This window comes from Tachysurus fulvidraco, chromosome 9, assembly GCF_022655615.1.
Source record: "Tachysurus fulvidraco isolate hzauxx_2018 chromosome 9, HZAU_PFXX_2.0, whole genome shotgun sequence".
Classification (NCBI taxonomy): domain Eukaryota; kingdom Metazoa; phylum Chordata; class Actinopteri; order Siluriformes; family Bagridae; genus Tachysurus; species Tachysurus fulvidraco.
In genome coordinates, this window is record NC_062526.1 from 6361922 (window position 1) to 6389011 (window position 27090).

The 27090-nt window shown below is 34.9% G+C and overlaps 1 protein-coding gene across 3 annotated transcripts in view; it reads right to left on the reverse strand.

Moving 5' to 3' along the window:
- Nucleotides 1–7682: 7682 nt before the first annotated feature.
- Nucleotides 7683–27090, reverse strand: part of arid3c (AT rich interactive domain 3C (BRIGHT-like)) — a 58268-nt gene continuing 38860 nt past the window's right edge. For 2 of the 3 annotated variants that reach the window (XM_027162960.2, XM_027162962.2), the window contains 5 exons: nucleotides 18412–18595; nucleotides 17269–17513; nucleotides 15519–15821; nucleotides 12298–12387; nucleotides 7683–11127 (listed from right to left, as the gene is read on the reverse strand). In XM_027162960.2, coding sequence (XP_027018761.2) covers nucleotides 10952–11127; nucleotides 12298–12387; nucleotides 15519–15821; nucleotides 17269–17513; nucleotides 18412–18595 — 998 coding nt within the window. In that variant the 3' untranslated portion in view covers nucleotides 7683–10951. The remainder of the gene's footprint in view (nucleotides 11128–12297; nucleotides 12388–15518; nucleotides 15822–17268; nucleotides 17514–18411; nucleotides 18596–27090) is intronic. The other variant, XM_027162961.2, reaches the window with a different exon arrangement.

Consider the following 27090-nt stretch of genomic DNA (forward strand, 5'->3'; position numbering starts at 1 on the left):
ACATCTGACAACTGCAGGTTCACAACAATTACAGGTTCACAAACTGTACAAATCAAAAGAAATTTTTCTTTAGTAACCAATAAAGGGTAAAAACACTTGAAGGCCCAAATTGCTCAATTTGTATAAAAATGTTGAAATTTCATGTTTCCCTGAAAAATCAATTACAACTGTTACTCTGACCCATCATAAAGAGGGTCTTATAGATTAGACAATGTCCATACATGATGTAATGAATTCACTAATTTTAGAAGTTGGGTCACAGACTGTGACCTAGATAATCATTGAAAGAAAATAATTCCCTCATTTTATGGTAACTTCAAATGAATAACACGAACACACAACACTTGTTCCTTCTCCACTCAGACATCTTTCAACCAACAACGCTACTATGTACCAGTGCTAACAGTAGATGCTATTGGCTATAAATAGCTAAATGTCTGGGGGCCAAATTATTAACATTAATAAAAAGGAACTCTTTTACCAAAAGGAAGCTATTGTAGTTTTTCAAATATAATCTACCCTGCAAAAAATGTCCCGACAAGGTCAAAATGTCCTATATTCCTGCCCTTGTGGGTCCCTGTCCTTGCATTTGCCCCACACATGTTTACATATTTTTAAATATATTTTCCTTCACAAATGACAAAATACATTACATTTATGAACAAAGTCAAAAAACATGCACCACATGGTCTTTAAACGGATACTGATACTTTACTCATTAACTAATATTTAACAAAAGATTCATATGTACAAATACCAAATAAAAATAGAATATAAAATGTACAATGTACAAATAATGTACCTTTGTATTATTGAATGTACATATTAATGGAAATTAATAGCTAGTAAAAAGTATAGTTCAGAAGTTTTCAATTTGTGAGTAGAGAGCCTCTAGTGGTCACTAGTAGTAATGCAGGAAAGCATTTCTATATACTTTAAACGTTAATAAACAGTTTAAAAACGTATGTTGTCTAGAATAAAACACCATAATTACATATTTGGAAGGAATCATCAGTTTCTAAAGACTTGTCATTGGCTGAAACATCTAGCTTATAGATTTTTGTTGCTATTGTAGGATGGGGCATGTACTCCATGGCCAAGGTTATTCAACAAACAACAAAAATATTATTGATTTTAAAAACATACTTTAGAAAATGTTCTATCATCTTAAAAATTGAAGCACTTAGTGCATTCTTGTACGTCAATTTTACAACCAACTGCCTCATTTTTGCGTACCCTTAATAATATACATCTTTTTACAAGCTACAATACTCTTATATCTTTGCCTTTAAATGGTAAATGTAGTAAAGCAAAGAATTTTGTGTATGAAGCATGATGAATTGTGCTCTCAGGTTGCCTTTGAAGTGCTGCTTCCTTTTGCCATTGCAATAAATCTCATTGGTGACTTCATCTGACCGTACGCCCAAGGCAGGGCCAATGGCACGTAAAAGTGACTCGAACCAGGCTGGCTTAATTCTACCCTTTTCTTAGGAATTTTTTTCCCTAGCAAAGTAGACATATGAACAAAAGTTTTGAATATAAGAGAAATGTGTGTGGTCCAAAGACTAATTTGTTTAGGCCCATCAGGTGACACATTTTTTCTGTGCAGATCATGCATGAAAAATATTTAAATGCACTCACATTCCTTGACAACCTTTTTTAGAAGCAAGAAACATAATGGATCAAGCAATGAGAATATTCTAAGAATGTTCTTTGGGAAAATAGCCTATAAACGATGTTCCATCTTGTGTCATCAACTTGAGTTTTTGAATGAGAATTGATGAGCGTTGGTATTTCCACAAGTTTCAGCATTTGAAATTGAACTTTATAACCAATAATGAAATATGATACATACTGTATATTGACTAAAGCAGATTAATGATAAAAGTGTCACGCTTTAAAAATAGGGACTTTTACGAGATTTTATGATGTTTAATAAGTGTTTTAGTGTTAATAAAGTGTTCTTAGTTTCCCATCATGGCTCATTTCTGATAATGAAAAGTTCAGATGTAGTATTATAGAAATTCCTCTCTTTAAATGTATTATATAAAGTAAGTATTACATTAAAGGTTCTTGCATATCAACCAAACAGCCTATGAGGGTTTTACAGTAGGTAAACAGCAGAAAACAGAATCTGCATTAAAACCATATGATTCGTTCTGTAATATTCTTGCACTAACAGAAAACAACATAAATTCCACACCACACATGATTAACTGGATAAATCTGATACTTACACAGTATACCACCATCTCTCATGACCATTATTTTTTAGCACATAATCGCGCTAGCATTTTTTAGAGTTTAATCACATAAGGTTCAGGTAAACAAACAATGTTGACTGCTATATGTTGCATCCATAATGAACCAAGAGGCCAATTAATTGCTATGGTTGGATTATTGTAGCACAAATATATGCTGAAGTTGCTAATTGGTATTGACAGAACATGATCCAGTCTTTTCAGATCAGCTGAGCTAATCACCCCTGACAGCTATGAGGTGATTTTGGTGTAGAATTTTACTCCTGGGGTGAAAGTTCATCATCTAATCAATAGCTGTAAGAAAACAGAAAGAGGAGACAAAAGCATGTGCACTTTTTTAAGTAAGCTTTTGTTGATTTAATTAATACAGACATAAGTTTATAAAGTACATACAATTAAAAAAAAAGACAAGAATCTAAACAATATACACCTGATGAATGTACAAGAAATAATAAAATTGTATTATTACTAGTTTTAAACAAATATGTTTTAAGGTGCACTAGCACTGGAGTTTTTAATCTAACAAATGCACAGTTTTACTTGTAAGTGTGCATTGGGATTAGTAGCTCTAAAATGACCTCAGGCATGAGTAATTTGACCCTATTGTCATATGACCACTTTAAGGCACTGGAGGTCTATTTGGGATGCATGATGGATGTAGTGAGCTACAACCTGAGGTCATTTAGCTATCAGATCATATACTCAAAGCTATAAATGAATACTGATGGTCTCACTTGCTTCTTGTCTTCGAGTAGTTGATATCTCATTGATTGTTTAATGGTGCTTTATGATCGAAGTGCAATCAGAAAAACACAGAATAAAGCTTGCAGACTTATATAATCTATATATGGTAACCTGGTGAAAGGTGCTGATGCTGTAAAAATAGGTAGGATTACAGCTAATACATTATCAAATGGTTAGTGTTTAGTCAATCAAATCACCTTGTCTCATTACTTTTAAGAACTAAGGGCCAGATGTACATACAATTTCTGGTCATGTATTGACATTGATGAATGTGTTCCTGATGTATGTGACCAGAGTTTCCAGTTCTGTGACAAAAGCAGCCTCAAAGATTTTCTCATGAAAAGCCAGAAGTTTTTATGAAAAAAAAAATAAAAAATGAAGGAACATGACAACCCAAAATTGCTATTGGTCTAAGCATAAAACAATGTCAAAACAATGAATGAATAAATAAATAAACAAACAAGCAAACAAACAAGCAAATTAGTAAATAAATAAATATTTTATAATTATTTCTCAATAAATAATAGTTACATCTATATATAACTTTTATACAATCAACAAAAGTGATCATAAAATATATGAAAAAATATGTCGTGTGGTATTTTTAGGTGATTTACCACAAATGCTCAGTATATAAAGTATTACACTAATGTTATCATCATATTACCATTTTCATTTTGATTAAAAAAATGCAGAACTTATGGCAGTTATTTAAGTGAAGTAAAGTAATTGCAATAAGTTTAAACTGAAAACCTAAAAAGTAAAAATGGGCAACATTAGGTAATGTTACAATAGTTAAGTAGCCAAAGTTTGCTAACATTACTGATACTGGCTTATGGTGAGGCTTTGAACCGTTGTCACAATTCTCATCAAACTTTTTCCCTCCTTTTTTCCTCAGTTTGATTATCTGCTAATATGGATGCCAACATAAATTGCCTATCCACTAGCTAGTTCCCCATCATACAACAGTTTGGAAAGGTGAAGGTTTCTTTAAGGCATGTGAGTCCAGCTTTTGAATCTTTTTAAAGATTTCATGTTCATGCTGGGGGGCACGGTGGCTTAGTGGGTAGCACGTTCGCCTCACACCTCCAGGGTCGGGGTTCGATTCCCGCCTCCGCCTTGTGTGTGCGGAGTTTGCATGTTCTCCCCGTGCCTCGGGGGTTTCCTCCGGGTACTCCGGTTTCCTCCCCCAGTCCAAAGACATGCATGGTAGGTTAATTGGCATCTCTGGAAAATTGTCTGTAGTGTGTGAATGCATGAGTGAATGAGAGTGTGTGTGTGCCCTGCGATGGGTTGGCACTCCGTCCAGGGTGTATCCTGCCTTGATGCCCGATGACGCATGAGATAGGCCCCCCCCGTGACCCGAGAAGTTCGGATAAAGCGGTAGAAAATGAATGAATGTTCATGCTGTTCAATCCACTGGATGTCACATTGTTCTCATTGTGTTCTCATCATTCTCATCATGTTCCCATACCTGTAGTCATTCTAAAAAATAGTGACGTGACATACAGCTAAGTACGGTGACCCATACTCAGAATTCGTCCTCTGCATTTAACCCATCCAAAGTGCACACACACAGCAGTGAATACACACACACACCGTGAACACACACCCAGAGCAGTGGGCAGCCATTTATGCTGCGGCGCCCAGGGAGCAGTTGAGGGGGAATTCTGTGCCTTGCTCAAGGGCACCTCAGTCGTGACCGGCTCGAGACTCGAACCCACAACCTTTGGGTTACGAGTCAGACTCTATAACCATTAGGCCACTATTTAGATTTACTTAAATATTACAAAAATATTAACTTTCTTACACTTGGGATGCAATAATGACAAATGTTCTTCTGTCAGGTTCAATTTCCTTTTGCCCCAGTTATCAGTATGTATTCATAAACAAAAATATTACGTTAAACATTATAAATATGATTTCAACTGTTTTTAATTTAGATGTTGAATAAACAAACACACACAAACACATGCATTAAATGTTATATACAGAACTGTTCATGCTATAATTAGCTATCGCTTTTTTCTCATGGCCACCTAGAACAGAGATTGATATCAATGCCATCTTTGTGAACTAATGCTTTAGTACATTAGTTAGGAGTAAACTCTCTTCCAGAAGATAATGTGCTAATTGTAAACTCTACAAACACAGCACCAAAGCAAGAAAAATCTCCACCTCTGCCTGTCCTCAACATGGATTGATGGCCTCCTTACTTTATAGTAGCTATATTGATTGTGACGGTGCTCGTCAGTGGTGCATAAAATTAACACTGTGTTATAGGGCATGGATTTCTGTCAGGGTCTGACAAGATAACCCATTATCGGGCCAACGCTGCTAATTTGTTTTTGTTTATTCCGAAACGTAATGTAACACTGCTTGAGCCCTTCTCTTCCACCCATCTCCCCCATGATAACTCTATTACCTGCAAAAACTCAGGCAAGATCATTGACAGCCACTAATCTTGGCCCGGCTCCTAATTACATCAGGTTCTCAACCCTTAATTAACCAATCTTTACTCCATTTTAGCTGCTTAATGCTGCACACACGCCTGGCATCATTAGTTTAATTACCAGTGTTTGCAGAGTAGGATTTTGACCTTTGTCCTGACAAGTCATCTCTTTCCCTCCTTTGCGTTTCCCTTTTCAGTATAATTGCTGATTTTCCTGCCTTAATGCTCACCACATGTGCTTATGTTTTGACCATTTGCCATTTCCACCTAATCAAATCGTGAATTTCATAAGAAATAAAAAACTATGTGTTCAAATATAGGATTTTAATGTTGATTAAGCTTAATAAACAAATGAAGGTGTTTAAAATAGGACATATTAATTACTTCCAATGTTACACTTTAAAAACATTACAGTTTTTAAACATCACAACTCACATTTGTCTGTTTAGCAACATTAGCTAAGGCAACTACATAGCTGAGTGTTACAGTAGGTTGTTTTTAGCATGGTGCTGTGTTTAACTGCCTTGTTTAGCTTTCTAATATAGAAACTAGCCAGGTTTTCTCTCATATAAGATCTGCTATTTATCTAATTAGACTCTTATCTAATTCTGCTAATTATACAACCTAATTGTGTAATCCAGGAGCCAGGTTTGCTATGCATGGTTGCTAACAGCTAAATAGGTGGCTAAACATTTGATAGGCAGCTAAACATGCTAAAAACAACCATGCTACACAATACCACAAATAACCATAATCCTGATGAAGGCAAAGCTGAAGATGAATGAATGAGTAAATGAATAAAAAAATGCACTGTGTTTTTAAATCTGTTTTTACTTCAGTGTAAAAAGACTAAAATACTCGACATCGTGTTGATTTTCTGAGTGGAGATTTAGATTTTCACATTATGGTCAAATGATATCTCTGTTTCAACCTGTTCAGAGTTTTTCAAATTTGAATCTTGATAAAATATTCAAAAATCCATTGCCATTAGATTCATAGTATGTTTAGTATTAAGAAGAACAAGGGATTGATACCGGTGTGGTGTGATATTAATTAAAATAATTACAGTAATCACGATGCTTTTAAATGCCTGATTCTGATTGGTCAGAAGGTATTTTATAGTCCCAATGGAAAACATAGTTGCACTTTGTTGCACTTTTGTTCTAATATGGTTTCTATAGCAACAACAACAACAATAACAACAACAACAACAACACACAATGGCACATGCAACAAATAAGAACATAAAACGGTCTGTGAAGAGGTTTAATTAGCATTGTTATAAGGAGTCTCCAGTGTCATTGCTTTGTACGTAGCAGATGTAAAGCTTTTTAAATTGAAAGCTTTTTAGCCATGGATAAGTATTTATGACTTTTTGTGATTTTTTGCTAACACAACAAGTTACATTTTCATTTTTATTGACTATATCAGCTTCACATTATTTTCTCTGTTGAAGTCAATAAAAATGAAAATGTAACTTGTTGTGTGTGTGTACATATATATTGTTTATATGTTTTGTACATAAATAATTAATCATTACTTAAACCAATATATATTAATATATATGTTAATATAATAAATATATATATATTAACATGTACATGTTTCATATAAGTGATAACAGGAAGAAACTTGTCTTGCAGATGTCTCTCATTAATAAATATAAAAAAGAATTCACAATGTGTTTGTTTTGTGCTGTATAAGTGGAATAAACAAGAGAGTGCTAAAAATAATCACCAGTGTGAAGATACATTACATTCCTTATGCGGTAGCCTAGAGGTTCGGGTGTTCGACTACTGATCGTGAGTTTATATCCCAGGTCCACGGAGCTGCCAATGCTGGGCCCCTGAGCAAGGCCCTTAACCCACAATTGGTCATTCAATATATATCGCTCTGGATAAGGGTGTGTGCCAAATGCTGGAAATGTAAATGAAACATCCATAAAGTTTCATTTCTTACATGATTTAATTGCTAATGCAGGTAAAGTTAACTGTAATCAAAGTGAAATTAATTTTATTCTCTTACTTTTCAGATAAATTCTGAATCTTTTAAAGTTTATCTTCCTGAGCATCATTTATTATAACTATATAACTATACAGTATATCTGTTAGTCTCACTGTAAAAACTCAATATTTCATACCCCAATTGTATCTTCTAAGATGTATATAACAGTTCACTTACACTTTGTAGTGTAATATTATAAAGTAATGACTATAACACCCAGATGCTTGGTAAAGTTGTACTTTATTTCTAATTATGCTACAAGTTAATGATAAAACAAACAAACAAAATCTTTCACCTGTTTTTTTTGTACTTTTTTTTAACCCCTGAGCACCACAATCCAGCTTTCCCATAATGCACTGGATTATCCAAATAAAATAAAATAAAAAGAGGAATAAAAGAAATGTTTTGAAGAAAAAAAAAACTTCTAATATCTACTATCCTAGCATTGTGTACATATTTAACAAAGTAAACATAATATCGTAAGCACATGAGTGAACTCTTTTTTTTTCTTTTTAACATTCAACAAAATTTTTCCATCTTTGTTACAAGCTTTCTGATGGTGAAACAGAAACCTTCTTTAGAAAAAGCTTTGGTTTTTACAAGAATCACACTGACTCATGTTCTCATTTCACAGTCGAACAAATACTCCAGAGTTGCACCGACATCTCTGCAGTTTAGGGATGAGATGTGAAGTGACAGCTATGTGAAAAGATTGAAACTGTGCCATTGCTGAGGAATAAAATGAAAAGAAACGTCTGTTAGAGCACGTCACGTTCTGACAGCTGTGTGTCGACTGTTAGGTGCTCCGTTCAGTTTCCCACGTATTTCATTCAGTTTTTACTTTTGTACAAGATCATTACCTAATGAGATGTTGTGCTAAATTCAGGACACGTTTTTACATTCTTACGGTTATTTTCCAACCAAGGCCTGAATCAACAATTTAATCATGTTTACTTAAAATATTTTACTATTTAAATACTAGCTATTTTCACAGCAAAATGTGTATGCAGTTAAAAGTGTGGAAAATAATCTGAGTATCAGTGTAAAAACTTTTTTACAAAATATTTAATCGCAGATGCTGTAATTGAAATCTTCAATCCAATTTAAATGTTTGTAGAGCACTTTGAAGTGCTTTATTATTATTTTTGGCCAGGATTACTGCAGGCTTGTGCAATGGTATAAAACCTAGCAAATGCAAAAGCCAACCAAATCTAATGCAAATTGTGTTGGAATTATAAAGATCAAGGTCAATGTAGTTTCAATTCATATGAAACAGCATTAGTAAGACAGCCATTGCTGTCCTTGCGTTTTGGCTTAACCTTGACCAGCTTACGATTTCATCCAACACGACTGAACTTTGTGTCACGTGACCTGCATTTGGAAACCAAACCTTTAAAACCAACATAATGTTGTGTATGCAAACAGTAATTCAAGTAAACACTGCATTGGAACAATTATAAGAAACCGCTTTCGGCTGCATTCAGAAATCCGAATAACGTGGATGTTATCGTTTGAAGGTTTTCTTATGAAGCTGTAGCAACAGCATTTGGCGCAGAATAAATCCGTTTGTGGTACACGATGATTCCGATTACGATCATTTACAAACCCGTCGCTATGAAATAGCCCAGAATAGATTGTGTACATATAATAAAATCCTTCTGGCATTTCTTTTTCCACACATAAAAAAATGCCGCGGACAAAATTAAACAAGCAATTTAAATGACACCGTGTCAAAGACCTGCGTCTGTTAACCACAGACCTCTTTGTCTATGCCTCACGTTTGATGTAGAGCCTTAAACGTTACAGTTAAAAATGGGTGATTGTGGTCAGGTTTGTTGGCACAGTCTACAACAAATGAGGTAGATGCGTATTAATATAATTCCCTTCTTTGGTATAATAATGATACAAAATAGGAAACAAAAAAATCCAGTGATCGGGTGAAACAAAAGCTTTGATTTTCAAGTGGCTTCACAAGAAATAGAAATGAAATAAAATGAGGTATACCTTGTAATTCATAATCTATTACACGTATGTACAGGTACAATTGTGAGGTATCTGGCTGCATTTTAAAATTCTATTTTTTAATCTCTTTTCTTTCTTTTTAAAATTTTTTTTTCAATTGAACCACGGAGCTGCTGCAACGATTCAGCCCACGATATAAAAAACAAAATAAAAAACAGAAAAAACAGTAAAAATTATTATAATAATAAATAGAATTTAAAATTATATGCTTTACAAACTTCTGAAAAAAAGAATAACTAAAAGAAAAAGAAAAGAATATCCTCAAAGTCTCCTTAAAGACAAAAATAAAAATGAGGCAAAAGCAAAGTAATCAGAATTCAGACTCAGCTCACAATAAAAGATATGTTCTCATTAACGTCTGTCTGGGGTGAGCTTTTTTTCTCTACTAACCACATATGTATACGTTTTCCTCATATCAGGGAGTTGCATTGAAGTGCTCAGCAATTTTTCATAATTAAATCCTAACTACACAATCCCGACACATATGACACAATGTCTAATGTAGCTATGAGAAACCTATATTGACAAGAATAACTAGCTTTTAATGATATAAAATTGCATTTAATGAACACTTGTCAACCTTGGTGTTAAACCGATCCAGAGGAGGTGAAGAAGTGAGGGAGCAGAATATCACCAAATACCACTACATCTGTTTCAGATATAACTGACTCTTATGATTGTCCCAATATTTGTGGATTATGTGGCGTTCAAGGGAACATTCATGTCCGTTCATGTCTAATCTATTTCCTTTTTCTTTGTAACTCCAAATAAAGAAGTTAAAGCTAAAATAAAGTACTTTCATCTCCCTGACTATTGGATGCCCCATGTTAAGCGGAATGTGCTTTGACTACCACTGATATATATTCGTTTGTACTTTAGTTCGATAATCCTTACCATTGCATATTTAATTTCATTTCTGCAAAGGCATCATCTACACATGATGATACTGAAAGTATATGCATGTGCACTTAATATCACAATGTTATTCATACGCTCTTTGGTATTTCGGTATTAAAGCTAGTCCGATTCACGTGGAAAGATAAAAGAACCATAAATATGGACAAGGTGTATTTTCAGGTTTTAACAGCAGATACTTTTTTGTTTACACGTTCTGTCCATGGAATATCATCTCCCTCATCCTTTATGTTATTTTACAGTTTCTTGTCTTCTTGGCACTGTCTTCTGGTGAGTCTTTCACAGAAGTGAGTCCTCAAAGCCTGCACCGTACATATGTGTACTACATGGGTGTCATGTTCGCTGCCGGGATGACACGATCACGCTCGATTCTCTTTCATGTCGAAGTACTGTTTAGGAGATTGACTTTGCATGGATCCAGAGGAGGACATGAAGAAAAGAAAGAGTGGGAGATCATCATCAGAGGATACAAAAAACATACAGTCTGGAGAGTTTAGCAGTCTGCCTTGTGTCTTTTAAGGAAAGGGAACAGGGTTATTTAGGGGTTGGTGGCTTAAGGTGAGGCAGCCGGTCCGTGCGAGGAGGAAGAGGAGGAAGAGGAGGAAGAGGACGGCTTGCTGTGGTTGATGAGACCGGGGCTGCTGCTCTTTCCCTGAGAGCTGGCATGTAGATGAGCTCGCTGGCTAGCTGGCATCACAGAGATGGCCGGCTTACGGGCAAACAGGATCCCTGGAGGCAGAGCAATAAAACTTCATGTGTAAATTTCTAGCATTTTCAATCATTTAATCACTTATTAAATAATATCATAAAAATCCTTATTTTCAATTCCTATTTTCAGTTCAACTATTAGGTATAAATATAAATAGATAATTAATGTAATGTGAATAATTCTTTTTATACAAAATATAAAAAAATATTTTTTTACTTTTAAATATCTGTGAATAATCTAGACTAGATATAACTGCCAATAAATAATTAATAGGAATTTAAAACTAATCTAGACTCTACGTTTTTACAACATAGTCCTTCCACATATATACGTGTACATTTAAAAGTAAAGTTGCTGTCTGCTTTAAACTATCATTAAACAACAACAGCAAAAAAGCTTATCCCTAACTCTAGGTTTAACCGTTGCCTCTTTTCATATAAACTGAGTGCAAGTTATGAAATTTAAAGCGTGAAACATTAAATCGTTGATATAATTGAATATTTAATCATATATAACTAAATTAAAATAAAACTTCTAATATCAGTAAGAATGTTTCCTTGTTATACTTTTGGATTGTTAAGTGGACGCAGTAATTTTTCGGTATTTAACAAAACCATTTTACTCATTTTTTTGAATGCAGATAAAATCTTTTGCTTTTCAAAGTAATCCGATAATCGTCATGTCCTTATTATCTTATTATGCATTTCAGTAACCTTTCAGTATTTGCTACATTTTGTCCTGCATTGCCGCTGGATGAGAAACAGTAATTGATTCACAAAGAAAGAAATTTTAGCTGCAGTCTTTTGCTTCAATTGAAAAAAAAACACAAAACACTTTAACTCCATGTCCTTTCTAGCAAAAGTTTCCCAGCACTTATAGAGTGCACTCCAATGGGCCATCTCCAGGTAATTACAGTCACTTGTTTGCCAGGCACAAGCACTGTATCCACCTTAAGCAGGGGCTTTTTCCTTTCAGGCACGAAAGACAATAAGCTTCATCGACCTGGCAGCAGCTGGACGCCAATTTCTAGATATTTAACTTTTTTAACTCTATTGGACTTGCCACTTCATTACGATAGATTTTATAGCAAAGACATCAAATTGTGTGGAGGACTAAACGCACGGGGGTGCTGCTATAACTTATTGAATTTCCTGCCCGCAATTACATCAGCAAACGGCCGCTCTATTTACCTGTGTAGACAACTCCATTTATTTCTATTGACATGTTGATGCTGCTAATGCCGTTGGTAGACAGGTTCAATGCAGTCTCTTGTCTGTCATCTGTCAAGAGAGGAGCCAGAGAGAGCAAGGGTGAGAAAAACTCAATATGAGCATTTATAAAAGGAACACAAGAAGCAAGAGGAGCGAGCCGCCAACTATTGGCGATAACTCATGAGTGACAGGATAAGGAGCAGTTTATTAAAAGAGTTCAGAGGAAAGGAGGGGGAGGAAAAAATGCTCAAAAGCATGTCACATCCATTTGAACTTTTCAGTTATCTCAGGAACAGGTACTACGACGAGGGTCTATATTATAAATCACAGGCCCTTTTGAACGCTGGTCTTACTTCTCCCACTCATTAACAACGTTCAAACATCCATTACGTTTCTGATTGCAACCTTGACCGAAGCTAAATTATTTGTTCCGTCATTTTTTTTGGACGCTGCAGCTACATTAAAGTAGGTTTTAATGTCTATCATTTCTCTCTCGTGTGTCATTACGGAGGGACTCCTAAATGTATTTTCAGACATGGTTTGAGCAAATAACATTTAACAATAATCTTTAAATTGCAGAGTGTTTAACTGCATTACATCAAGCTCGACACGATGCTATAGAATTACATTCTATTTTCCACATCATATGGTATATAAAGCGTAGTCTGTCATAATGATACCAAAGGAACAGCCGTGCAGAAATAACGTATTACTCATGAGGGAGAGAAAGATGCCGCAATCTTCTCACAGACTCTGTCATTATGAAATCCATGACTTGAGGTGTAGTCAAATCTTACAGGTAGCTAGTCATCAGCATTTTTAGCTGTTTTTTAACAGTTTTTTAACATTTTTGACCTGATTTTGTGCAATATCGAAAATATATTTCAAACGAATTCTATTGTATTAATAAGCATTATGATTATTTCACTATCCTTCAGTCAGGGGAGTCAAAGAATTAATTTATTCACCGCTGAGACTCCATAGAAGAAAGTAGGCGAATGATATTACAGTAAACTTATATGTGTGTGTTTTCTGCTAGGGTCAGCTCCTTTTTTAAAAAACAAAACAAAACAAAACAATACAAAAAAAACCTTAGTTCCCTACATCTAATGACTCACTCCATATTCAGCATGTGACTTAAATGGAGATCATACTGTATTTAAAAACCTATATTTAAACCTTTTACTCATTCACTGAATGGTGAAGTAACATTTATAGTTATATTTCCAAAAATATACATAAACAGCTAAACATTTTCCTATTTTTATGTTGGGTTTTTTCCGTCTCAACTAACGGTGTCGAAATGAATGTCAGCCAAGGCCACGTCAGCAAATTGCTTGAAATGCCAGAAACGTAGGCGACGATGCTTTTGAGCATATTATTATGAAAGCATCTACTCTCTAATTATGGTCATGAGTCGGGTTACGATATTTATTTTTGTTTCATAACGATGACATGAATTGTATTAGTAGAGATAGATGTTAGAGATATATAGTATTTTAAATGAATATGTATATATATGTATTTATTTATCTATTTTTATTTTTTCTATACTTCTGTAAAGTTGCTTTTAGTGAATTGTGAAATGATAAAAATCGCTATACAAATAAATTGAACTGAGTAGAGATCAAATTATACAGGAGTATCTCTGTCTCCAATGTCTTCTCTTAAACTTTTTCAGTATTTTCATTATTATTTTTATTCATTTAAATTTTTTTATAATTACTATAGATATTAGATCTCTACACAGGGTGATAAAAGCTGGTATTTGTAGTCAAACTTTACATCAAAGGCTGTTGACATCGCACATGACACAACTTTTTCCGTCACTCATCACATGCAGCACGTGCACTCTTTTAAAAAAAAAAAGGTTTCATTCCCCAAGAATTTTTTAAGACGCTTTTAAAAAAACTTGAATATAAACTTGAAAATAAACTCAACCTGTGTTTAGTTTGTTTTACTCTCCATATCTACTTAAGTCCAGAAGATCTATAATAATAATAACTATAATAATTATAATAACAATAATATTTATATTATTATTACAATTAATAATAATAATAATAATAATAATAATAATAATAATAATAATAATAATAATAATAATAATAATAATAATAATAATTTTGGATAATCAGAATTAACTGAATTATGTCAGATTTCTAAGTATTGCAACACAACAATTATTGCAAACCGACCATATCTTAATGTCCCTCATGTTTCACTGACAATGTTGAACTACACACACTGTCTGCATGTCCAATGCCTTGATAATTATGTTATTGAGTTGGTTGCAAGAATAAAACTTTCAGTGTGATCTCTAGGTGATACAGCTCCCATGTGAAGTGTACAACAAGCCAGTTCAGTATTGTTTTGTGTGTTTGGGGAATGAAGGTGTGTGCTGGGGTCACCTTCATTAAATTTACATTGATGTTTATAAAGCATAAAGCACAACTCTGAACATTTGGGATAAAGGTATATTGCTGCACTTTTAAATTTTTTCCCTTTTTCCTTAGGGCTAGCACATTAAACTAGCATATTAAAAGCGTCTTAACAACGACACTAATGCCATTGTATTTATCATATATATTGTTTTTTTATTTTATTTTTATTTAAAACTTTTGGCAATTGTATATTAGTTAAATATTGTTATGTATACTTTTATATAATACACATGCACTAATAGACATGTAAAAAAGTAAATTGTACATCATTTGTTAAAACGGAATAATAAAAAAGTGCTTTGAAGTCTATATCAAAGAATACGTCAATACTAGTTCGGTAAGTCACAAGCTATATTTAAAGATTTTGTTTATGTTGATGATTTAAAAAATCTCCCTTTTTATAGATTCTGTGGCAGCAAAAGCTCCAATATCTGACACTAACTGACGGGTGGTAAAGATTGGGATCTTTAGTTACATTCTACTTTATAAACAGTGTAATTATTGTGAAATATGTACATTATATTTTAAACATATTCACTATCATCTTTAAAGAAAATGAAAAAAACATTTCATTTAATATGCTATAATTTAACTGGTTCATAATTGTTTTTAATAATGAGAGCTTTCCTTACACACATGCACACACATGCGCACACACACACACACACACACACACACACACACACACACACACACACACACACACACACACACACACACACACGCGCGCGCGCACACGCACACACTTATACACACCCATGTTGTTGAGCTTGATATTCATTGGCAGCTGGCTGGCCATGGCGAAGAGGTTATGCTGAAGCGCATGCTGCATGATCCTCTGCTGCTCCTCAGCCATCAGCATCACCTTCTTCTCTGGCGGTTCTCCAGCCTCCAGCTTCTCTCTCAACTGCTCAAGGGCAGCCGCCTGCACGACCGCTGCAGCCTGGGCTGCCTGGGCAGCTTGGGCAGCCTGTGCAGCTGCAGCTGTGCCATGGTGCCCACCCAGGGGCATGGAGATGCCCACACGGTTAGTCAGGCAGCTGGAGAGTATGGAGTCTTCTGTGGAAAGGAGTGAAATCTGATCAAGATTTTGGTTTAACCCTTGAGTTTAGCACTGGGTTAGGGTTTAAAAAAAAATCAGTAGAATAAATAAATAAACAAATAAACACACTAAGATTTTTCTTGAGTGTCTACAATGAGTTTTGAGGGTTTATAAGAATATTTATAAGAAAAAGTTTATAAGAAAATGTTAATCATACCTCTTGTACAAATACAAGAGAAGTAAGCGTGTTGTGATTCCTTTAATGATGGAGAATAAAATGTTTCAAGAGGACATCAAATTTTGCCTTATTAATAGAGACATGTTTTGTACAACTGGATAAGAAACTGTATATTGTAATGTCTTGCTGTGTGTGTTATACGATTGGCCCACATGCATTTATAAAAAGTGTTTGTTCTGTATAAAGAAGTATCATGTGGTCATGGGAGTCAAACACAAAAAGCATGCTCTGTTCTATTTTAACCCATGTGGTGACAAGCCTATAAATACTGACTGGGCTTAAAAAAGCCTTTGATCCTTTCAGGAATCTGTGTGTTTGTGTCCTTTTCCATATGGCCACGTTACTGAATCACGTCTCTCTGCCTTCAAATGCTCCCACCGGTGCAATGCGGAAACTGGCAGCTTGGGCAAGAGGAAGTTCTGCAAGCTGTTTCCTGTCTCTACTGATGACCACCCAAGCCACAAAGCGCAACAAGCATGAAAACAAGCAGGACACTTCTACTGGAACAAAATGAGCTTTCCTTCAATTTTTGATAGGATTCAATAGCAACTGGGACTGAGTTACATTTCATTTCATTTCAAAAGCAAATATAAATAGACACCAAGGCCGCATGTGGACTTGCGGGATATTTCTTTGCAGTGCTAATAAACAACAGAAAAGCTGGAGTCTAATGGATTCATTTAAACTGCAGCAGTTTCTATTATATTTTATAATTATATTAAATAAATCTCTCGTAAATCCTCCTGGGACATAATTTGCTGCCAGTGATCTTAAATAATCAATAAATAACTAATCAATAAGTAATTAATAATGCATGTAATCAATGTCTTTTGCATTGCACAAACTGTTTATGCAATCTTCTCTTGCACAAACTGCATGCAATGTACGAGAAACATTTCACTTTCTTTTTAGTACAAATGTTTGTTCTGGGAATTTACACTAGGTGAAATACTTCTAATCTATTATTATTATTATTATTATTATTATTATTATTATTATTATTATTATTATTATTATTATTATTATCATCATCATTTAATAAGCCATGAAATGTTAATCTAATTTGTGTATAACAGCCATGGAATAATACTTAGTTAATTTTTGTAGTTAATTTGAATTTCATTCATCTCTCGTGTCTACTTAACTCTCCTGTTCTCTATCGAATGGAACTCCTGCTAGAACACCCATGTGATATATTTGCTTAGTACAAACAAAACCCTTTTCACCTTTCTTGATGACGGGTGTGTGGGCCATTTGGACTCCGTTGGGGGTTCCAATGCTGATGTGGGACATGGGGAGTTTGGGTGAGGGCAGCAGGGTGGGGGTCCCTACAGGCGAGTAGTTGAAAAGGGCTGAGCCGTAACTCTGTCTGCGGCCCTCGCGCCGGTTGCTGTCGATGGCTGCCTGTAGCTCCCCAGGTGAGCTCAGCCCCCGCTTTTCACATTCATATGGATAAAGGTACTTCATATACCTGAGCAGAACAGAAAGATTTGACATTCTTAGTGACAGGAAACAATGCAAACATTAAAATGTGTTATTGTTAAATTTGAGGTCATGATCAGGGGAAGAATATTCCTAACATTAGTTTACAGAACACTTTGCAGGGTGATGCTGATGTAATATTCACTATTTATTTAGATAGATTGTTCTCTATAAACGACAACGGTGAAAGAGAAAATAGGAAGAATGAAAGGAATTTACTCGAAAGTCTTCGTGTAATACATCACTGTAACACGATATTTTAAAAACGTATATATTTAAAATTATACCAGAATAAAGAGTAAGCTAATAGAATAAAGTATCTAGGAAATAATAATACAAATGCATTAAAGGTGATTTTCTGTACCACACAACTAATAAGTGCCTGTTGGCTACGAGATTTTTACTTATTTTATTTTTTAAACTTTTTATATTCATGCACAAAGTACATTCTTAGCTGAAGGAAATGGCTTTATTTTGTGGTGGTAATGTGACATTGTGAAGAATTTTCATAAATAATGTAGTAAACCGAGGAGTGTGGATTTGGATGCTACAAAATGACTGACACACAGGTATCACACTATACATCATGAATGAATTCAGACATGATGCTGGATATGTATTTTAATAAAAATACTTTTTTTTTAAATCCTTTGTGTATTATTGTTATCATTACTATTATAATTATTAGAAAAGCATAATGCTGAAAAAACTACGATAAAAACTATGATATCTTTGAATCTGTGTGATTTTATCTCATCGATCCTCTCTCATCATGTCAGATATACACCTCTCTGTACTTTAAAGGCAGATGATTGAATTAGACTTTATGTTCAAGAACTGACTCTTGGTCATCAGTAATTAAAGATATAGGAGGTTATCACACTCACTGGGTCCGGAGAGTGAAAGCTGCACTGGTAATCGAGGTAGGAAGGTTTAGACCTCTGGTAATCTCGCGCCATATTTTCTTATTGATGACTTCCACTAAGCCACCTTTTTCGGTGACAAGCTTGTAGAGAGTGTAGAGATCCAACACCTGCTTGGCCATGATAGGAATCCGATTCACTGGAGTCCCTACAGGAGTGGGACACACACAGACACACAATATCCACAATCAATGCCATTAACTCCGGCTTATCGATGGGTCTCTCTGCCGCTTACGAGGCCAATCACTCTGGCATAAGTAAAATGTCCGACAGCCTCGTTCTCTTGAAAAAAAAAAAAATCACTTTTACCGCTCAATCAAAAGTCTCCACTGTCTCGTGGAAATGTACTGCCAATGCAAAAAAAAAAAAAAGGAAAAATATTCAGGACTTGACAAGACATCAATCACCATTTGCAAGCCATTACATATACAATGCATGTATATTCTTAGAAAGGAATTAAAAAAACTTTGGAACGTGATGTTATTATAAGAAAATAAGCCACGATGGGGTGGTGTGATGTGGTCTGAAGTTAAATGGAGTTACTTCCATTGTAAATTCATTATTTTTCAGATATACGACAGCCAATGCTTTGTTACAAAATACAAATTGACATCTTTTTTATCCATTTATAGTTACACTTAGTTCATCTTATCATTTATTTTGCAGCAATAAACAGTCATTCCCTCTGCTCTACCATTTTTGCGTTCTCTGTGTTGATCGGACGGAATGAAAAGCAACTTTTCATGTTACAGAGAAACCACAAAATCGTCCGAGACTTTCCAACGTCAGAAAACTTAAAGCTTTAGTTACAAAGTGCTGATACTGAAGACTTCTTTCAAAAATGCTATATGTCACCTCATTACATCTGTTAAATATGTTGACTACCTGCCATACAAGTACTAGTGTTGGAGGTTACTATAGAAGAGCTACCATATACAAATGACTGCATTAATATCTACCAACCAATCAGAATGAGTCATTTAGCAGTGCTACGGTAAATGTAATTTAGTCTTCATCTGAACCAGAGTTAATAAAGGAACAGACAGTAGTTATGTTGACGATTTCCTTTACAGCATGATAATAATTACAACATACATTAAAAAATACATTTCAAGAGTGTTTTGTAGCTTTTTAACAAACCAGGTCAGCGACCTAGAGAGCAAACTGATAAAGAAGAAAAATGTTTGCTTTAATCAAAAACAACAGGTCAAAAAAGAAACACGCTATAAATCGTGCCTGTCTATCACAGCTATGCAGTTTACCTCCTGATTTCCCGAATACAAAAATCCCCAGTGATAATTTGTGCTCACGATTTAATGCCAGGTCATAAAACAGCGAAGAAGCGCAGTCCTTTGTGTGAATTGGAGAGAGGCTGACCTCCAGATAATTAACCTGTATTTTGCTGATAGAGTTCCATTGTGCCCATCGGATTTACCATAATAGCAATCAATACTCTGAGAAATATAGTGCAAACAACAGCAAGCACAGCTTTGGCTATGAAAAGACAGCAGAGAGTAGAGGAATAGTCTACGGTGGTAAAAACACATCAATTAAGCCTTATAATTACGGCTTCATTTTGCCTCTCTGGCATGTGAACTAAGAGACACTATTTAAGTAAATGATTTATCTGCGCTTGTGCATTGAGCAATGATGGAATTACATTTAAAGTAGTAGCACCATCTAAAACAATCAATTGTTATTTCTAACTTCTTACTTCGCCCTGACTTGTCCATACATCACGAGCAAACAACTTTTCTGTGTTATGCGTTCATGCATTTTTTTTCTTTTTTCTTTCTTTTTTTATTGATTCGAAATTCAACCGAGGTGAATGTTCTGACATGTCAGAGATGAGTCCATGCCTGTGTGCTGTGTTAAAGTTAGTGTTACTTTCCACAAAGTTACATTCAGACTGTATTTACAGATATACAGTATTAATACTTAAGCAGTTGTTTATTGTAGTCTAAAGGCAGAGCATATTGCGCAGAGGGATTAATTCCAGCCACTGATTTAAATGAAAAGAAAAGAACATCAAACTCAAGCTCTTGTCTTTCTTTAGCCCTTAAAACATCTTTAAAATACACATCACCCAAAGATAATCGTTAAAACAATTATTTATCCACAAACACAAAAGACTAATGTAAACGAGTATAGGGTGATAAATAAAAACGGGCTTGACAAAAGCTAGCATCAGGCTGAATCTAAACCCAGACAAGCCCCTTTACAATGAGATTTATGGGCGCTCGATGGCCGAGGTGATGCATGCGGCCTCTCTGATTCCGTGAAAGAGATACAGCGAATAAAAGCTGTAATGAGCTTTTGTCAAGCCAAGCAACCCAATGTGGCTATGTATCATAATGACAATGAATGATTACATGAAAAAAAAATGTTCAGCCCGAACACCATCCCCCACCAACCTCCTGTTAATTGCTGCCGCACTAAAAACGTGAAATTGACGAAGTGGTGAAGGGTTTTAGCGATAGTGGTGGGAGTCGGTCATCTCCTCAGCTTTCTTCATCTGTAATGCATTTTCTTCAGACACTTCAGTGAGGTAATGGAAAGGGGATGGGGGAGATGCGTCTGTGCTTACACTCACTCCCAAAAATCACAGCGTGAGAAATCACCTTGATTCACACATATACTACAGGAAATTGAGGAAACCAGAGGAGCTCATGGACTGAACAAGCCCCATGTGACTTAGGAGAACAGAAAGAGAGAGAGAGAGAGAGAGAGAGAGAGAGAGAGAGAGAGAGAGAGAGAGAGAGAGAGAGAGAGAGAGAGAGAGACTGAGACAGGTTTGTCTACATCCTGAATTAAAAAAGAAATCACTCAGCAAAGATTTGGTAGCTAGTCAAGCGTCAGCTATACCGAGACAACGTAATCACATATAACAAAAAAACAAAACAAAACAACAACAACTCTGTTCTGTCAAATTTCCAAACAGAATCATTATTGACATTACAGATGGCCTCTAAGCGCATTCATTTACCTTTGACCCACACTGTCCGTTGTCCTGCCGGACAAGGTTATGAGTTATTGTGGGTGTTGTATTACTGACAAATTCATTTTGAAAGACGGTCAAAGCATGTGGTTAAATTTTTTTCATAGCCAAATAAGAATAAACATGAATACATGCAAAACAATTGTCTGTAGATTCATGCTGAAGAGTGGAAAATAATACAGTGCATAAGTGATCTATCTGTCTATCTATCTATCTATCTATCTATCTATCTATCTATCTATCTATCTATCTATCTATCTATCTATCTATCTATCTATCTATCTATCTATCTATCATTATTGTTATATGTTTACATTATATACAACATTATTATAAATATGTAATACTTCCCTTATTTACAAATTTTGTTGCATTTTATTGTTCTTTTGCTAGAAACTCAGCGTGAACTTTTAAAAACCGTTGCATGCTAAAAAAAAAATACACTTTCAATCAAACATATGTCCTAAAACAGAATGCAAACATTTCCTGAGGAATTTTGACTTTGTGACATTTTAGCCATAAAACTAAAAAAAAAAAACCGGAAGGTTATGTAGTCCATGTATAGACATTTCCTCAGATGATGTAATGATTCTTCATGAAAGATTCATTGTTTCCTGGGATTCTGTTGCGTATTGACATTATGTTTACAGGCTGTTTGCTTATAATGAGCCTTTTTTTCACACAAACAAAATAATTCCAGTCCCTGTCCAATACAATGCCACATTCAGGTTCACAGAAAATGTGATAACTAAGCTGTAAAACACCTAAAATGTACAAATAAATTGTGAATAAAGTGAAATTCTAACTTCAGGATGAATCACAGTGAATCGAAACTAATCATCAAAGTATGAGTATGGTTGCTTGCTAATGTCCACTGCTTATTGCTACAAGATTTGAGATCTTTTATTTACATTCCCAGCAGCATGGCATTTCCACAATATCTTTCACATATATTTTGAAAATACTACGGCCTGAACTTAAGAAAGACTCTGAGGAAGGAAGGAAATTAGGGGTGAATTTTGACAAACACGGGAACACCGTGGACTTTCCTGAATTTTCCTGTGCCACATCTTGAGGAATTATTCTCTCAGCTTTCAACTAGCTTCTTATTCTCCTGCGTTGGCATTCAGGTAATGCAAAAGGCGTAAAACATTGACTCTACATAAAGTGCTGAGGCGGCCTGAGCTCTGGTCAATTTATTGCTAGTGCCTGGTAGAAATCATGAATCACTTTGGGTATTTAGCAGCGTACAATGGGCTATAACACCCACATTGTTCGTATTGCTTAAAGATCAGAAGGTGTGAAAGGGTTCATCACTCCATTTTGGTGTCATGACTGACATGTGCATTCTTTATGGTTTAATCCTTAAGATACCTTCAAGAAAGGAGACAATGCGAGGTTTTCCATGTGCTGTTCAAACACCTTATTCATCAGTGGAAGCAAGAGAGTGTTAGTTTAAGCAGATGACTAACTACATAACTGCATGCTAAAACATTATATCTGTATTTTTTTATGTCCACCCTTTGGAACGTGAGACGGTTAATGGAAAATTCCACTCTTAATAACTTACATGTCAATATTTATAATACACTGTGCAAAAGATTTTCTTGTGTGAAGTTCTTACATCGACAGGTTGGTCTTTTTTCACTCTGGTTAACGTTTTCCAACATTACCCACAACGCCATTCAATGACATGCCGATAGTGGCACCGGTATCTAAGAAACTAATGCAGCAGTGCTTTAGTATATCAGTCTGTCTAGCTGTCACCTTCTCATCTACACACTCTGCTGAAACAAGTTAGCTTCCAAAGTTTACATTTTCATGCTAAAATCACCATCAACATCACAATTGTTAACTCATACAACATTAGCTAGCCAAGACAAATCGATTGTTAGCATGAGTGCATTGTTAGCAGCCTCCACAATTCTATTAGCTTACTCTTTAACATAGCATTGAATGTGACTGGAAAATGGTGAGTGAGAAAAAAGTTTTCTCCTATTCTCCTGCGCTAACAAGGTTTGCTTGTACCAGCACTACAGCACAAAACTGATAAATTCTCATAGAAACTAAGAAAATACTGTAACAGCCAACAAATTAGCACCTGTTTGTATGCTTCAGTATAAACATATTTAACGCGTTACATTGTGAACTCTTCCTTTAATGCTAAAGCGTTCACCATAAGTTCTCTCTGGAGGATAAGTGAGTGTGTGCGCCTCCTAAAATCATCACCTAAACACAGATCTGTTTGTGTTAGGCTGCCAGCCATTTTGATTTGAAAACAGATACAGCCATCTCAATCCACAAGAGGCCGCGTGACAAACGAATGGTGTGTGGCAGGTTATGATTGATGATGGCAGGGGCTAAGAGACACTAGGAAGGCGAGTGACCTTTGAGCTCAGGCCAGGTCTACAGGGGCTGATAGAGTAAGTTCACTTTCAAGCCGAACACAGCAGGGGAGACTCCGAACGGCACTGATTTTTGATGTGAACCCGACAAACTGAAGCTGGGGAGATTTTTTTTTTTTTAAGGTTTTCACTTTCATATGTAACCTGGCAGTTTTGTAGCTCCGTCATCCCGTCAAGCTAATGAAAAAAATCTGAACAAAGAGGAAGGCTGGATCTCACTCAGAGATTTTCCTGGATAGTTTGAATTTAAAGCTAATGAAGTAGATGGTTAGACAAGTTAGACTCTGTTCTTGAGAATTGAGACATATGAATAAAACTTTTTTTTTGCCTTCACATTATAGAATATTAGCACTTTGTTTATCTTGGTCTATTCTTGGACCTTTGATCATGTTAAATATACTTCTCATGATCTAATCTCTCTATGCCTTTGTAGACTATTTATCAGGAGACACAATCAGGTCCCTGTAACCACTGCACAACCAGGCGCTAAACTAGAGGTCGACTCAAGAGCTTCTCCATCTTTGGTAAAAAGATTTTACATTTTATTTGTAAATCTTGACATAATGGTGATAATAATAACAATATTGATAAATAAATTAATATAAATAAATAAACAAAAAATAAAATAAATAAAAAATAAAATAAATAATAATAAAAAAATGATGCAACAGAGATGACCAATATAATATACACTAAAACACACTGAAAACAAAATTTGTGTAACTGTGTAATTTCTTTGGTTTGTGTTGCAAATTGTTTTGGTGTTACAAAGCTGTTTTATGTATTTTTTTATTGCTATTTTTTAATATTCCATATGCTGTTTTATTTCATGTACAGCACTATGGTGAATGCGTGATGTGTTGTGAATTCTGATACTTACCAATGACTAAAAACCCAAAACATGCTATAACCTAATTTTCATTATATCGATATAGAACAATCTTATCACATAATTCACATAAACAGAACTAAACCGAACTTTGAAACATGAAAGCACTCATGAAAAAAGCACTCAAGAAAAAAGATTAAATTTAACCCACCGTCCATTGTGTGCATCATAACAAGCAGCAATATAATCACACCTTCATGCTTATGTTACTTAGATTACACACTGAAATCAAGCCTACAGAATGTAAGGCAACATGAGATCAGATTGTTGGTCTCGCCTTCCAAATAACAAAACCACAGCTCTTGAGATACATGAGTCAACTCTTAAAGTTCGTCTGCTCAAAGCGTTTATTCCTTAAATAACAAATCTTAAATACGATCATTCTACTAAGTGTCACCAAAACTACTTTTTTGTTTGCATGCCTATCTATCTATCTATCTATCTATCTATCTATCTATCTATCTATCTATCTATCTATCTATCTATCTATCTATCTATCTATCTATCTATCTATCTATCTATCTATTTATTTATCTATTTATTTATCTGTCTATTTATTCATTTAAATCCTGAAATAAAAAGCACTTATAAATCTGCCATGGTGGATATGTCACTCAGTGAAAATGCAATCGTTCCAGAACTTTCACACATCTTGCTGTTAATTTGTGTAATGCTAATTACCGATCATCTGCAACCCAAAGAGCGAGATGAAAACACAGAAACACAAACCAGGACGAGGAAATAGAGTAGGTGCTTTTTCATTGTTCTGGACATGTTCTATTTTCATTTTGATTTGAAATATATATATAATTCTATCATTTATTGACTTTGGGAGGATGTGTTAGAAAAGAAAATAAGAAAATGTCAACAAAAAGACAACAGATTTAGAGTGTAGTGTTTAATTCTTGTTAAATTTTTACTTTTTCTAGATTTTCCAGATGTGCACTTGTACCCTGATATAAAAGTTAAATCCCAGAGTTTGTGTGTTTGTGTGATTCTTAAGAATCCAGTGTTTATATGTCTCTTCTGTTTAGCTATTTAAATTTCTCAAGCATTATACACTTTATCTTTAAACTGATCTTCGATACAAGCACAGAAGCAACACCCTTGCTTTACGGGGTGCTGGGTGTGTCTTTATTTTTGCATGTCTGGCTGTCAGCTGGCTTCCCATTTGCGTGCAATGTTGGTGTTTTTGTTTACTTGGGATTACCTCGTTAATAAATAGAGGTACTGAAGCGCAAGGTTTACTCCCAGGGTGGCATGAGAATGTAATGTAACAGGACCTGAATCTGGTCCCTGTGTGTGGAAAACTATTAATAGCCTTAGGCAGACAGGGCATAGATAACAGTTGTGACAACAACATACAACACCAACTTATCCCTGATAACAGTGCTCAGTAGATGACTGATTATAGCAAATTCCTGATACAGAGCTTTAAATAAAAGGTTAAACACAGCTTCAGGTTATATTTCAACTCTGCTGTTCTTAAGAAGGTTGTGGGTTTTCCTGTGCAAGTCTTGCTGAGCTTAATCTAATTTACTTATGTTTAAACCAGACCAATTTTAAAAAAAAGTTAAGTATAAAGCTGGGAAAGGAAATTCAAGCTGAATTTGATCAACAATGATTTTATACATAGGTAGTACTTTCTACATAATGAGTACATTCAAAATCTTTTATATTTTTTGTAGCAAAAGCCAATGTTTGTAGTATTTCTTTCAGATTTGAGAAAATAGGGTACAATCGATGAAATGAAATTCCAAGCATGTTAAGATTGAAGATTAACGAATAAATATATAGACTATAAATTGCAAGGCAGCAAAAACTGTAGCACAAACCGCATGTGTTATTTACACTAACAAATATTTGCTTGGTAGAAGTATAGATGTGTAATGAACACTAGCTGTGGTTATTCATGTTCTGTCACACATACCTGAATTTAGCTTTGCTAAGTGTGGCTAAGAATAGCACAAAATCTTAGCCAACCAGCATAACAAATATTTATGTTACCCTAAGTATAACAAAGTGGACGATGACATTTTGTTCGTGTGTACCTTTGAATCTCAGAGAATACAACATCACGTCATTTAAAGTTCATCCAGGACGTATTTCTTAACCAGCCAATGGCATGAATAAAAATAAGCACGCCAATGACATGAATCAAAAATAATCGCGAAACTGTTCGCAATTTTGGTTTTGCATGCTAATGATTTACTGTCACTGTGTAACATCCCACACACTCCTTGTTAGTTTCATTATGTAGGAATTTCTAATGGGAAAATTAAAAAATTAAAATGAAAGATGTTAGAGGTAAAAAAACAAACAAAATCAACAATGGTGTAGTAACAAGACTT